The following is a 13,065-nucleotide window of genomic DNA, read 5'->3' as shown; positions in this document are numbered from 1 at the left end:
AAGAGGCTTTTTAGTTTCTCTTCACTTTCTGCCATAAGGGTGGTGTCATCTGCATATCTGAGGTGATTGATATTTCTCCCGGCAATCTTGATTCCAGCTTGTGTTTCTTCCAGTCCAGTGTTTCTCATGATGTACTCTGCATATAAGTTAAATAAGCAGGGTGACAATATGGAGCCTTGACGTACTCCTTTTCCTATTTGGAACCAGTTTGTTGTTCCATGTACAGTTCTAACTGTTGCTTCCTGACCTGCAGTCCTGATCCTGGTTAGTAAATAATATATGTAAAAGCAATAAAATTAATAATTTAAATTCTAATACTGTGACTCCAAGGTTTTTCTTGTAAATAAAATGCAGAGTTTTTGTTTCTTGGAAATGAAATACAGAACTAGGGAGCCTATGGAAGACATTATAACACACACACAGCTGAGATAAAGAAGTCCTATTGTGTAAACCTGCAAAGGAAAGACCCAATTGTACCCAAGAGAAGAGCAAACTCCAGGTTAAGGAGGAGCTGTGGAGGTTAACAGGAGGCATGGGCCTAAATAGACGTGAACACATGATACATCTATCCTGGCGAGGGAATGACTCTTCAATGAGATTGGGAACTCTGGGGTTCCCCCCCCAAAAATAAATAAATACCTACTTATTTGACAATTTATGGACAGGTTGAGATGGCCACTGTGTACAATTGTGAAGAAATTCTATGATGGTCATCTGCTTGGGATCCCATTTAATAGTCAGAAGAACACGAACGCCAGCTAATGCCAGCATGAGGTGCCTCTGTCCTTCTCATCCCTCCCCACCCATCCCCTCCACAGCCAGCCTCAAGTCAGAGGAGCTCTGCCAGCCCGCCCTACTCCCCCAGCCAGCCGTCTACTCCCTCACAAGCTGGAGCAGATAAAGCTTCAGAGATGGCACCAATGTCACCCCCACCTGACCTTATTTTCTTCTCCCCTCTGCTTTTGTCTACAGGTAACTAGGCTCCAACTAGTTGCTGCCTCACTGGCTTATACCAACTGGGTCCTGATGAGCCCGTGTGGGGTTCCCCGTTTCTCATGCATCCTTGGTGGAGTGAGACCCAGACACAGACTTCAGGCTGTGGCACTATTATGATAGGATCAGTGAAACCCCAGCCATCTCTAGCTCTCATCCTGACCAACAGTTATGGAAAGAGAGGATGGCAGGGGAAGGGCGGAGACTAAGAGTGAAAGGCAAAGTTAAAAGCGGAGATGGGGACTTCCCTGGTGGTCCAGTGGTTAAGAATCCGCCTGCCAATGCAGGGGACAGGGGCTCCATCCCTGGTCTGGGAAGATCCCACATGCTGACGAGCGACTAAGCCCATGAGTCACGACTACTGACGTCTGCACACCTAGAGCCTGTGCTCTGCAACAAGAGAAGCCACTGCAATGCAAAGCCCGCGTATCGCAACTAGAGAGGAGCCCCTACTTGCTGTAAATAAAGAAAGCCCACACAGCAATGAGGACCCAGCACAGCCATAAATAAATAAAAATCTTTTAAAAAGGATGAGCGCTTCTTAAGAAAATAAAAGCAGAGGTGGAAAATTATTAGAATAATTTATAGTCTAACTCATATTACTCAGTAAGAGTTTACAGTATTTAAAGAATAAAATAGGATATATTTTCAAATTTTCATTTATTAGTTTATAAGTAGCCTACTGGTTGTTGGATATACTGCTTATTACTCCAGTATAGATTCCTACCGTTTCAAGCTGAAAAGGATCTTGGGTATCCCTAGTGCAACACTATGGAAATGAAGAGGAAAATGAAACATAGAAGAAAGGCTAAATTAACAAACATTATATAGCTGGTGATTGCTAGAGCTGAGACTAGATTTCAAATTTTGTTTCTAAGCCTGTGATCTTAGAAACACAGATACCTTTTAAAAGCCTATATCCCAAAACTGCCTTTCTTTCTTTGTCTTTGAACATAACATGAAATTTCTTTTCTGCAACCACGTTCTCAACATTACGTCTGAGTTGACCTAACATTAAAATTAGTTGAGCCAGACTTCTCCAATGGTCTAGTGGTTAAAACTCTGTACTTCCAATGCAGGGGGCACAGGTTTGATCCCTAGCAGGGGAACTAAGAACCCACATGCTGCACAGCACAGCCAAATTAAAAAAAAATTTTTTTTTAATTAGCGAGCACTTCATAAACTCAGATTTGCTAAAGAGGTACTGGGACCTGCAGTCTTGTGTCTTGCGGATAGCAGCAGGTAGTGGGAGAGAAAGAGATATTCCCCTGAGATTAGAAAAACCTGTAGATGATCTATATATAATTGACAATTTAATGTGCTCATTTGTATTAACACTGATAATATTAACAAATTAAGGAAAATTCAGCTTACACATCCTATCATATAAAAATGAGCAAAGTTTAATTAGAAGATTTACTTTTAAAAAGTCAAAGAAAAATAGCATCTAAACAATGAAGTGCTACATATTTATTTGTACACATATTAACTCAAATTCTGGCTCTATTACATATGGGAGAAAATATTTTTTATATTTACTCTATATGTTGTATGTTATACATTTTCCATATTTAGAAAAATATGATGTTTCTAGAAAAAGAAAACTTTCAGAAGTTACCCATTTATTCTATCATTTGTTCATAAATATATGTGTGTGTATACCCATATACATATAACTTACCTGTTTTAAAGCCAAGTTGCCAATTATTAGGTTCCACTTTTCAATGGGTGAATCCATTTTCCCAATGTTTACCTGTTAAAATGAATATTTTCATGTATCACTGAGTAAGCTATATGCCCTCTATTCTGCTTAAATAGCATATTAAGTATTAAAGCCAAAAACAATCCTTTAGTATATTTGATGAGCTTATACTGCATATTAACTATAATTCTAAATTCACTACAAGTCTTGCATCTCATATTTAGCTTGCCTGAGATGTTTAGAAAAAAAAACTTTTTAACTTAATTACTAGCTCAAAAGAACCAGTGGACTAGTTAGTATTGTTCACCTGCCCTCCGTTATCTTACAACTAACATCAAGCATCATCCTAATATGTTAAATTTTGTCTACTGAGGCCCAACATAAATAATTACATAATTTTGAGATGCTAGCATTTAATTCCACATCATAAAACTTATGCATTGACCAAAAAACCAGATGTAAATAAATAATTCATATTACATAATTTATATTTGAGTCATAACTGAGTCAAAATTATCAATAAAAAATTCATATTGTTCACATATGAATGTTGATAATGTATCTCACTATTAAAATGTATATATCTGTTGGCTAAATGGAAGAATATTCTTCAAAAATTAATATTTTATTCACACATTCAACTGCTCTGTAAGCTAAATCATACTTTTCAACAACTTAGGATTCAAAAAACATATATCCAAACCTGACAGTTTTTCTAATGCAGTCATTTGGAAAGCAATAAGCAATCATTATTAAAATTCACTGAGCCAAGTTTCAATTATTCATTATATGGTTGGTTATTGAAGACAGATGAACGGGTAAAGTAACAGATACATAAGGGTAATTATTTATGGGTAGTTAACCATGGACAAACCATAGGTTAGCTCACTGGTTTCAAACCAACAGGTTAAGTGCCACATCAACATTCCCTGTTTCAATCTGGAAAACAAATTCTGTTCTCTAACTTCACTCTTGACTGTTGTCTCAAAGTATCAAGCAAATGCACATATTAAGATTTTTCAGTGTTTCAGAATAATTATTCTTGTTCTCTTCACTTGTATTATTTGCTTCCTAAGCCCAAAAGTCTGAATTATTCATAAAACTTGTGTTTGTAGCTCTGAGTCTCTGCTCTAGTGAATAAAGTATAAGTGAAGTGAAAGTGAAGTTGCTCCATCATGTCTGACTCTTTGCGACCCCATGGACTGTAGCCCACCAGATTCCTCTGTCCATGGGATTTTCCAGGCAAGAGTACTGGAGTGGGTTGCCATTGCCTTCTCCTTTATAAAGTATAAGCCATGTTTAAAGAGTGGCTTATACTTTAAACACTAAACCTATGTTTAAACACTAAACCTATCTCAGGTTTAGTGTTTAAGAAACAGGTATAAGGGAAACTCATGTTATTTGTAATAACTTTTAGAAAGATGTCTACAGGTATAGGAATCAATCTAAAATGATTCCATGAAAAAGTACAAGATGTCAAGACTTCAGAACCCCTTGATGATCAATGGAGACACAATCATTACAGTCTAGGAAAACAAAATAAGTAAACAAATAAGAAAAACTGGTTTGAGAAGCTTCATTTGTATTCTTTGCTTCCCCTCAATGGGTCTTACAGATGCTAACAAGAGTATTAGAGTAATTAATGTTAACAAAAAACTTGTAAGGAAAGTCTAGCTATTACTTTCTACAAGGTAAATTTTAAAAGGAGTTAAGAAATATTTAGATGGTTATTTAAAATGGGAAAAATAAAATGGACATTTATGTAATGAAAACAAGATTTGATATTACTACACTGTGCTGTGCTGTGCTCAGTCCCTTCAGTCGTATCTGACTCTTGGTGATCCTATGGATTGTAGCCCACCAGGCTCCTCTGTCCATGGGACTTTTCAGGCAAGAATACTGGAGTGGGTGGCCATGCTCTGCTCCAGCGGATCTTCCCAACCTAGGGATGGAACCCAGGTCTTCCTGTATCTCCTGCATTGCAGGTAGATTCTTTACTGCTGAGCCACTGGGGAAGCCCCTTACTATACTACCCTCAGGTTAAATGGGCCAAAAGGGACCCCTCCCACTAGTCCCTAATATTAAAAGCCAAACAAGTCTTTTCTACTTACCCCAGTTTTAAAATATATATATTTAAGGGGCTAGAAAAATTTACCCTGAGAAATATGACTAGCAATTATTTGCGGCAACAGTTAGGCCAAAGAGCATGACCTCCTCGGCTTAACCCCACTCTGGGGATTCCAGAACTCTTAAGTAGGTAAAATGGACAAGAAACAAAAGAAAAACTTTTAAACTCCTCCTCTAAGATCAAAGATTGTTGACTGGATCCCAGTGAAAACTAAAGTTAAGGGTGGACTTCCCAGGTGGCGATAGTAATATAATCCACCTGCCAATACAGGGGATGTAAGAGACTTGATCCTTGGGATAGGAAGATACTCTGGAGTAGGAAATGGCACCCCACTTCAGTATTCTTCCATACACAGAGGAGCCTGGTGGGCTACAGTCCATGTAGCTGCTAAGACATGACTGAGCAACTGAGCACAGGAAAAGATCGGGAGGTGAGAGTTCTCACACTGGTCAGAATGGCCATCACTAAAAAGTCAACCAATAACAAATGCTGGAGAGGGTGTGGAGAAAAGGGAACCCTCTTACACTGTTGGTAAGAATGTAAGTTGGTACAGTCACCATGGAGAATAGGATGGAGGTACCTCAAAAAACTAAATATGATTACCATATGATCTAGCAATCCCATTCCTGAGCATATATCCAGGAAAAATTATAATTTGAAAAGATACATGCACCATTATGTTTATAGCAGCACTATTTACAATAGCCAAGACAGGGAAACAATCTAAATATATGTCTATTGATAGTTGAATGGATAAAGAAGATCTAACCGAACACTACTTAGCCATGAAAAAGAATGAACTAATGCCGTCTGCAGCAACATGGATGCAACTAGAGATTATCCTACTAAGTGAAGTAAGTCAGACAGACAAAGATAAATACTATAATATCACTTATATGTTGAATCTAAAATATAATACAAATGAACATATCTATGAAACAGAGACTCATAGACCTAGAGAACAGACGTGCAGTTGCCAAGGGGAAAGGAGTACAGGGTGGGGGATGGATTTGGAGATTGGAACTAATAGGTACAAACTATTACATACAGAATGGATAAACAACAACAGAACTATATTCAATATCCTATAATAAGCCATAATGGAAAAGAATATGAATAAACAATGAGAAAAATTATGATTCTATTTATACGAAATTCTAAAAAAGTAACTGAAAGAGCAGAGATTACTTGAGGTCAGAGGGATTACCTGGCAGCTGAATTAACAGCAAAAGTGCATCAGGGTGAGAAAAATGTTCTGTACCTTGTTGATGGTGATAGATACACATTTAATATATTTGTCAAAACTCATCAAATTATACAGTTAATATGTACATATATTATTAAATGTAAACTATACTTCAATGAATTTAACTTTTATAAAGATAATTTCATACAACAGCAATTGCTTTTATGCTCTTCAATAACATTTATATTCCCACTACCTGGTTTGGTCAAGTATTAAAACTTTTACCATATGTAGTATATGAATATATCACACATATGTTTAACAAAAAAGATCTTAATGACTCAGATAACCACGATGGTGTGATCACTCACCTAGAGTCAGACATCCTAGAACGTGAAGTCAAGTGGGCATTAGGAAGCATCACTATGAGCAAAGCTACTGGAGGTGATGGAATTCCAGCTGAGTTATTTCAAATCCTAAAAGATGATGCTGTGAAAGTGTTGCGCTCAATATACCAGCAAATTTGGAAAACTCAGCAGTGGCCACAGGACTGGAAAAGGTCAGCTTTCATTCCAATCCCAAAGAAAGGCAATGCCAAAGAATGTTCAAACCACACAAGTGCACTCATTTCACGTGCTAGCAAAGTAATGCTCAAAATTCTCCAAGCCAGGATTCAATAGTAGGTGAACCAAGAACTTCCAGATATTCAAGCTGGATTTAGAAAAGGCACAGGAACCAGAGCTCAAATTGCCAACATCTGTTGGATCATGGAAATAGCAAGAGAATTCCAGAAAAATAGTGACTTCTGCCTCATTGACTACACTAAAGCCTTTGACCATGTGGAGCACAAACTGTGGAAAACTGTGGAAAATTCTTAAAGAGACAGGAATACCAGACCATCTCACCTGCCTCCTGAGAAACCTGCATTCAGGTCAAGAAGGAACAATTAGAAATTGACATGAAACAATGGACTGCTTCCAAACTGGGAAAGGAGTATATCAAGGCTGTATATTGTCACCCTGCTTAATTAACTTATATGGAGAATACATCATGCGGAATGCCAGGCTGGATGAAGCACAAGCTGGAACCAAGATTGCTGGGAGAAATATCAATAACCTCAGATATGCTGAAGACCCCATCCTAATGGCAGAAAGCAAAGAGGAACTAAAGAGCCTCTTGATGAAGGTGAAAGAGGAGAGTGAAAAAGCTGGTTTGAAACTCAACATTCCAAAAAACAAAGATCATGGCATCTGGTCTCATCACTCCATGGCAAATAGATGGGGAAACAATGAAAACAGTGACAGATTTTATTTCTTGGGCTCCAAAATCACTGCAGATGGTGACTGCAGCCATGAAATTAAAAGACGCTTGCTCCTTGGAAGAAAAGCTATGACAAACCTAGACAGCATATTAAAAAGCAGGGATATTACTTTGCCAAGAAAGGTCTGTCTAGTCAAAGCTATGGTTTTCCCAGTAGTCATGTATGGATGTGAGTTGCATCACAAAGAAGGCTGAGCACCAAAGAATTGATGCTTCTGAACTGTGGTGTTAGAGAAGACTCTTGAGAATCCTGTGGACTGTAAGATCAAACCAGTCAATCCTAAAGGAAATCAACTTTGAATATTCATTGGAAGGACTGATGCTGAAGCTGAAACTCCAATACTTTGGCCACCTGATGCAAAGAACTGACTCACTGGAAAAGACCCTGATGCTGGGAAAGATTGAAGGCGGGAGGAGAAGGGGATGACAGAGGACGAGATGGATGGATGGCCTCATCGACTTAAGGGACATGAGTTTGAGCAAGCTCTGGGAGATGGTGAAGGACAGGGAAGCCTGGCATGCTTCAGTTCACGGGGTCGCAAAGAGTCAGACATGACTGAGCAACTGAACAACAATGACAACAACAATGTTCAACATCATTATACAGTCAGATATCCAAGACTCAATTTATGATGTCTTCAACCTTTTCCTCTTATTTTTTCCGATTGAATAATTTCTACTGATTTATCTTCAAGTTCATGAATTCTTTCTTCTGCTCTCACCAATCTGATACATTCACTCATTAAGACACATTTGTTTAATTCTTTGAACATTTTTTCCTTTACTTCTTTGAACACATTTATATTAGCTGCTTTGGAAGATTTTGTTAAACTCGACATCTGGGCCCACTTTGAGTCACTTCCTGTTGACTGAATATGAATCACACTTTTGGGTTTGGTTTCTTTCCACCAGTGATTTCAGTCAAAAACTAGACATTATAATAATGTGTTATAATAACTCTGGATAATGTTATGTTCTGCTGAGGATAACTGGATTTTCCTTCTAATAGGCAGTTAATTGGTCTAGACTCAAACTGCAAACCACTGTCTCTCCCACAAGGTGCAGCAGTTCATATCTCTGCTTGGTTCTTCCAGCTACCAAATACTGCTTTTCAGCTCAGCTTTTGGGGAGGATCTCTCCTCACCTATGTAGTTTAATGGTCAGCCAAAGATTTGGACAGAATTAATGCTCAGATTTTGGGGCTTATCCTCTTTGCAGTTCTCTTGCTGCTGGGATTTCCCCATAAATTTCTACCTGCTCTGTCAGCTTCAAGCTCTGTTATCTGATAATTCATGCCACCAAAACTTCAATTTTCTGCCACTATGGGTATGCATAATAACAGAAGGCACTTAGTCAAAAAACGCAAAAACTCAAATTGTAGCCAGTGTATTTGTCTTTCAAGTATAGGATGCTTCACATTTTTGCCTACTTTTGTTCTTTTTTTTCTTTTGCCAGACTCCTTGAACTTTGTCACCTCAAGTTGGGAAGACTATGGGTTTTCTACCACATGAGATTGGGGAATTCCATCAAGAAAAAGAAGCCACAAATTTTGCCATTCTTACCCACTGCAGTTATGGTCTCTTAAGGGAGATACCAAGGGAACATTTCATGCAAAGATGGGCTCAATAAATGACAGAAATGGTAGGGACCTAACAGAAGCAGAAGATACTAAGAAGAGGTGGCAAGAATACACAGAAGAAAGAACTGTACAAAAAAGATCTTCATGACCCAGATAATCACAAAGGTGTGATCACTCACACTTACCTAGAGCCAGACATCCTGGAATGTGAAGTCAAGTGGGCCTTAGGAAGCATCACTACGAACAAAGCTAGTGGAGGTGATGAAATTCCAGTTGAGCTATTTCAAATTCTAAAAGATGATACTGTGAAAGTGCTGCACTCAATATGTCAGCAAATTTGGAAAACTCAGCACTGGCCACAGGACTGGAAAAGGTCAATTTTCATTCCAATCCCAAAGAAAGGTAATGCCAAAGAATGCTCGACAACCGCACAATTGCACTTATCTCACATGCTAGTAAAGAAATGCTCAAATTTCTCCAAGCCAGGCTTCAGCAATACGTGAACCATGAACTTCCAGATGTTCAAGCTAGTTTTAGAAAAGGCAGAGGAATCAGAGATCAAATTGCCAACATCCACTGGATCATTGAAAGAGCAAGAGAGTTCCAGAAAAACATCTATTTCTGCTTTATTGACTATGCCAAAGCCTTTGACTGTGTGGATCACAATAAATTGTGGGAAATTCTAAAAGAGATCAGAATACCAGACCACCCGACCTGCCTCTTGAGAAACATGTATGCAGGTCAGGAAGCAACAGTTAGAACTGGATATGGAACAACAGATTGGTTCCAAATAGGAAAAGGAGTACATCAAGGCTGCATATTGTCACCCTGATTATTTAACTTATATGCAGAGTACATCATGAGAAGCTGTGGGCTGGAGGAAGCACAAGCTAGAATCAAAATTGTGGGGAGAAATATCAATAACCTCAGATATGCAGATGACACCATTCTTATGGCAGAAAGTGAAGAAGAACTAAAGAGCTTCTTAATGAAAGTGAAAGAAGAGAGTGAAAAAGTCGGCTTAAAGCTCAACATTTAGAAAACGAAGATCATGGCATCCGGTCCCATCACTTCATGGCAAATAGATGGGGAAACAGTGGAACGGTGGCTGACTTTATTTTTATGGGCTCCAAAATCACTGCAGATGGTGATTGCAGCCATGAAATTAAAAGACGGTTGCTCCTTGGAAGGAAAGTTATGACCAACCTAGACAGCATATTAAAAAGCAGAGACATTACTTTGCTAACAAAGGTCCTTCTAGTCGAGGCTATGGTTTTTCCAGTAGTCATGTATGGATGTGAGAGTTGGACTATAAAGAAAGCTGAGCGCCGAAGAATTGATGCTTTTGAACTGTGGTGTTGGAGAAGACTCTTGAGAGTCCCTTGGACTGCAAGGAGATCCAGCCAGTCCATCCTAAAGGAGATTAGTCCTGGGTGTTCATTGGAGGGACTGATGTTGAAGCTGAAACTCCGATACTTTGGCCACCTGATGCAGAGAACTGACTCATTTGAAAAGACCCTGATGCTGGGATAGACTGAGGGCAGGAGGAGAAGAGGACGACAGAGGATAAGATCGTTGGATGGCATCACCGACACAATGGACATGGGTTTGGGTGGACTCCGGGAGTTGGTGTTGGACAGGGAGGCCTGGCGTGCTGTGGTTCATGAGGTTGCAAAGAGTCGGACACGACTGAGCAACTGAACTGAAGGGTAAACTCTAGTTTCTAGTTGGTTTTGTAGGCTTTCAATAATCTACAAATAATCTATTATCCTGATTTTATAACTGTTATTCTCTGAGAAGGTTCACAACTGAATTGGGAACACTATTACAATGTTACATGCTTGAAATATTTGATAATAAAACTTAATATGCTAAAATACACACACACCCTAATATCTTTCTGAATTGTCAGGGGTGAAGCATATGCTTATAATCCTGATTGTAATGATGGTTTCACAGGTACATACTATGTATTGAAACTCATCAAACTGAAGACTGAATTTGTCTGGTTTCTTGTAGATTGATTATACCTCAAAAAAGCTATAAAGAAGAGGAGAGAGCTTAAAAATCTAGTTGATTAAAACAATTCTTGATTAAACTTTAGCAGTTCCACTCCACAAAATTATGACTATGGGTTAGTAGTTATAACTTAAGAAATATATCTTAAAATTAAGATTAATAATAGGAATTTGCACTCTTAATTGTATCTAACAGCGAGGGTAAGACAATAACATAAAATTTAGAATTATGCCAAATTTAGGAAAAAATACTGAGACTGTAACAGTACCTACATTATGTCAGAGTTATTAATGTCATTATTGGGGACTTTCTTTTTTTAATTTAGAAGTTTTACAGTTTGAATGGAAAGTCTAATGTAAAATTATTATGGAAAGAGGTTTTTTCCAACTTTATATGCCTCCACTGGAATGTAAGCTCAAAGAAAGCAGGAACATTTTCCAGTTTGTTTATTACAGATTCCCTAGCACAAGGACCACCATTTGGCATATAGAAAAGGCTCAAAAATATTTTTTCAATTAATGAATTTAAAAGGTAGAATTTTTCAACATAACTTCAGAGAACCAAGGTTTGAGGCAACAAAAATAGCAATTTGCTCCCAGAAAATAGTTTTAAAAGCTTAAAAAAAAAAAATCCTACTATCATTGCTGCTGCTAAGTCGCTTCAGTCGTGTCCGACTCTGTGCAACCCCAGAGACAGCAGCCCCGTCCCTGGGATTCTCCAGGCAAAAACACTGGAGTGGGTTGCCATTGCCTTCTCCAATGCATGAAAGTGAAAAGTAAAAGTGAAGTCGCTCAGTCGTGTCCAACTCCTAGCGACCCCATGGACTGCAGCCTACCAGGGTCCTCCGTCCACGGGATTTGCCAGGCAAGAGTACTGGAGTGGGTTGCCATTGCCTTCTCCGCCTACTATCATTAGGACAGTGAATATCATTCCTGACTCTTTAGCATTCAGAAGCAGAAAATTTTAGACCTCAGATAACAGAACTTAAACTCAGCAATTTATAGAACCACTGTATTTGGTTTATTTTTCAATTATAGACTACTGCTATATATTTATAAGAATATCTACTCTAACATATATCTACTGTTGAAAAGATAAAAATCTAGGAAAAAATTTTCAAGTTAATCATTATACCTTTAGAGATAAATTTTGACTAAAGTAAGGAGGGTGAGATAAAGTCAATTTGGATTCACTGTTATGAAATCTCCCTTGTTGAAACAGGAAATCTGTTTTATTGGAATATCTTTTTTATCTGTGAACATTGAATCTTTAGCTTTATAAAACAACAAATTTTATATACAACTGACCTTTGACAGATGGGGTAAGCAGGCTATATCTGATATCTTGTGTTTTAAATTCTCTATCTTTATAGGCCTTTCTTAAAATCCTATAAGTTCATTTAACCTATTTCTATTGCAGACAATCATAAAAATGAGAAAAGACTACTTCATGGAGCAAAAGATTAAAGTAATCATGGACTAGCCTTCTACAGCTATAATGATTTTTACTCCTACTTTCACAAATGAAAATAAATAGATCATCGAAAAATCAGAAAATGTATAGAAGAATTATATTTTGACCATAGATGGAAGAGGTGACTTTCAAATAGTGCTTGTTTAAAGTTAAAAAAAATTATATTCGTCCAACCTTCTTCCTGGAACCAGGGAGTACAGTCAGCAGTCTGCTACAGCATCCCAATTATAAACAGGCAACCAAATTAAGGTGGTGGCAGGTCGGGCATAAGAGAAAATGATGAGGATTTCATAGGTGGAACTGACAGACTAGTCAATAACTAGATAGAGGGAGGGTAAGTGATTGTAACGAAAATAAACTGACAAGGCAGACAGAAAGCTGTCTTACTTGTTAGAGTAAGAGAAGACGATGAGTTTAGCCTTGAAACTACACTGCAGTGAGTGGTGCAGATAGTTGAAAATTTCAGCTGGGGAGTCAGCAGAGACTGGAGATGCAAATCTGAGAATCAGTAATGTGTTAGCGGTGGTGGACTACAATTATTGATGGAGAACACGGAAGACAAGGTACTGAAACTTCAAGAAAATCTCACATGCAGAGAACGAGCAAAGAAGAAGTAAGAAGCGGTGAAAGAGGTGAGAGGGTAGAACAGTGTGGGGTCTCAAAGT

At 38.2% G+C, this 13,065-nt stretch overlaps 1 protein-coding gene across 8 annotated transcripts in view; it reads right to left on the bottom strand.

Moving 5' to 3' along the window:
* SLC41A2 (solute carrier family 41 (magnesium transporter), member 2) overlaps positions 1 to 13,065 on the bottom strand; it is a 147,648-nt gene that overhangs the window by 63,928 nt on the left and 70,655 nt on the right. For all 8 annotated transcript variants that reach the window (XM_010853395.1, XM_010853400.1, XM_010853398.1 and 5 more), the window contains one exon: positions 2,675 to 2,746. In XM_010853395.1, coding sequence (XP_010851697.1) covers positions 2,675 to 2,746 — 72 coding nt within the window. The remainder of the gene's footprint in view (positions 1 to 2,674; positions 2,747 to 13,065) is intronic.

The sequence above is a fragment of the Bison bison genome, unplaced genomic scaffold, assembly GCF_000754665.1.
Source record: "Bison bison bison isolate TAMUID 2011002044 unplaced genomic scaffold, Bison_UMD1.0 scf7180017864327, whole genome shotgun sequence".
Taxonomy (NCBI): domain Eukaryota; kingdom Metazoa; phylum Chordata; class Mammalia; order Artiodactyla; family Bovidae; genus Bison; species Bison bison.
The sequence above is the reverse complement of the archived record's forward strand: the minus strand, read 5'-3'. Positions and strand labels throughout refer to the sequence as shown.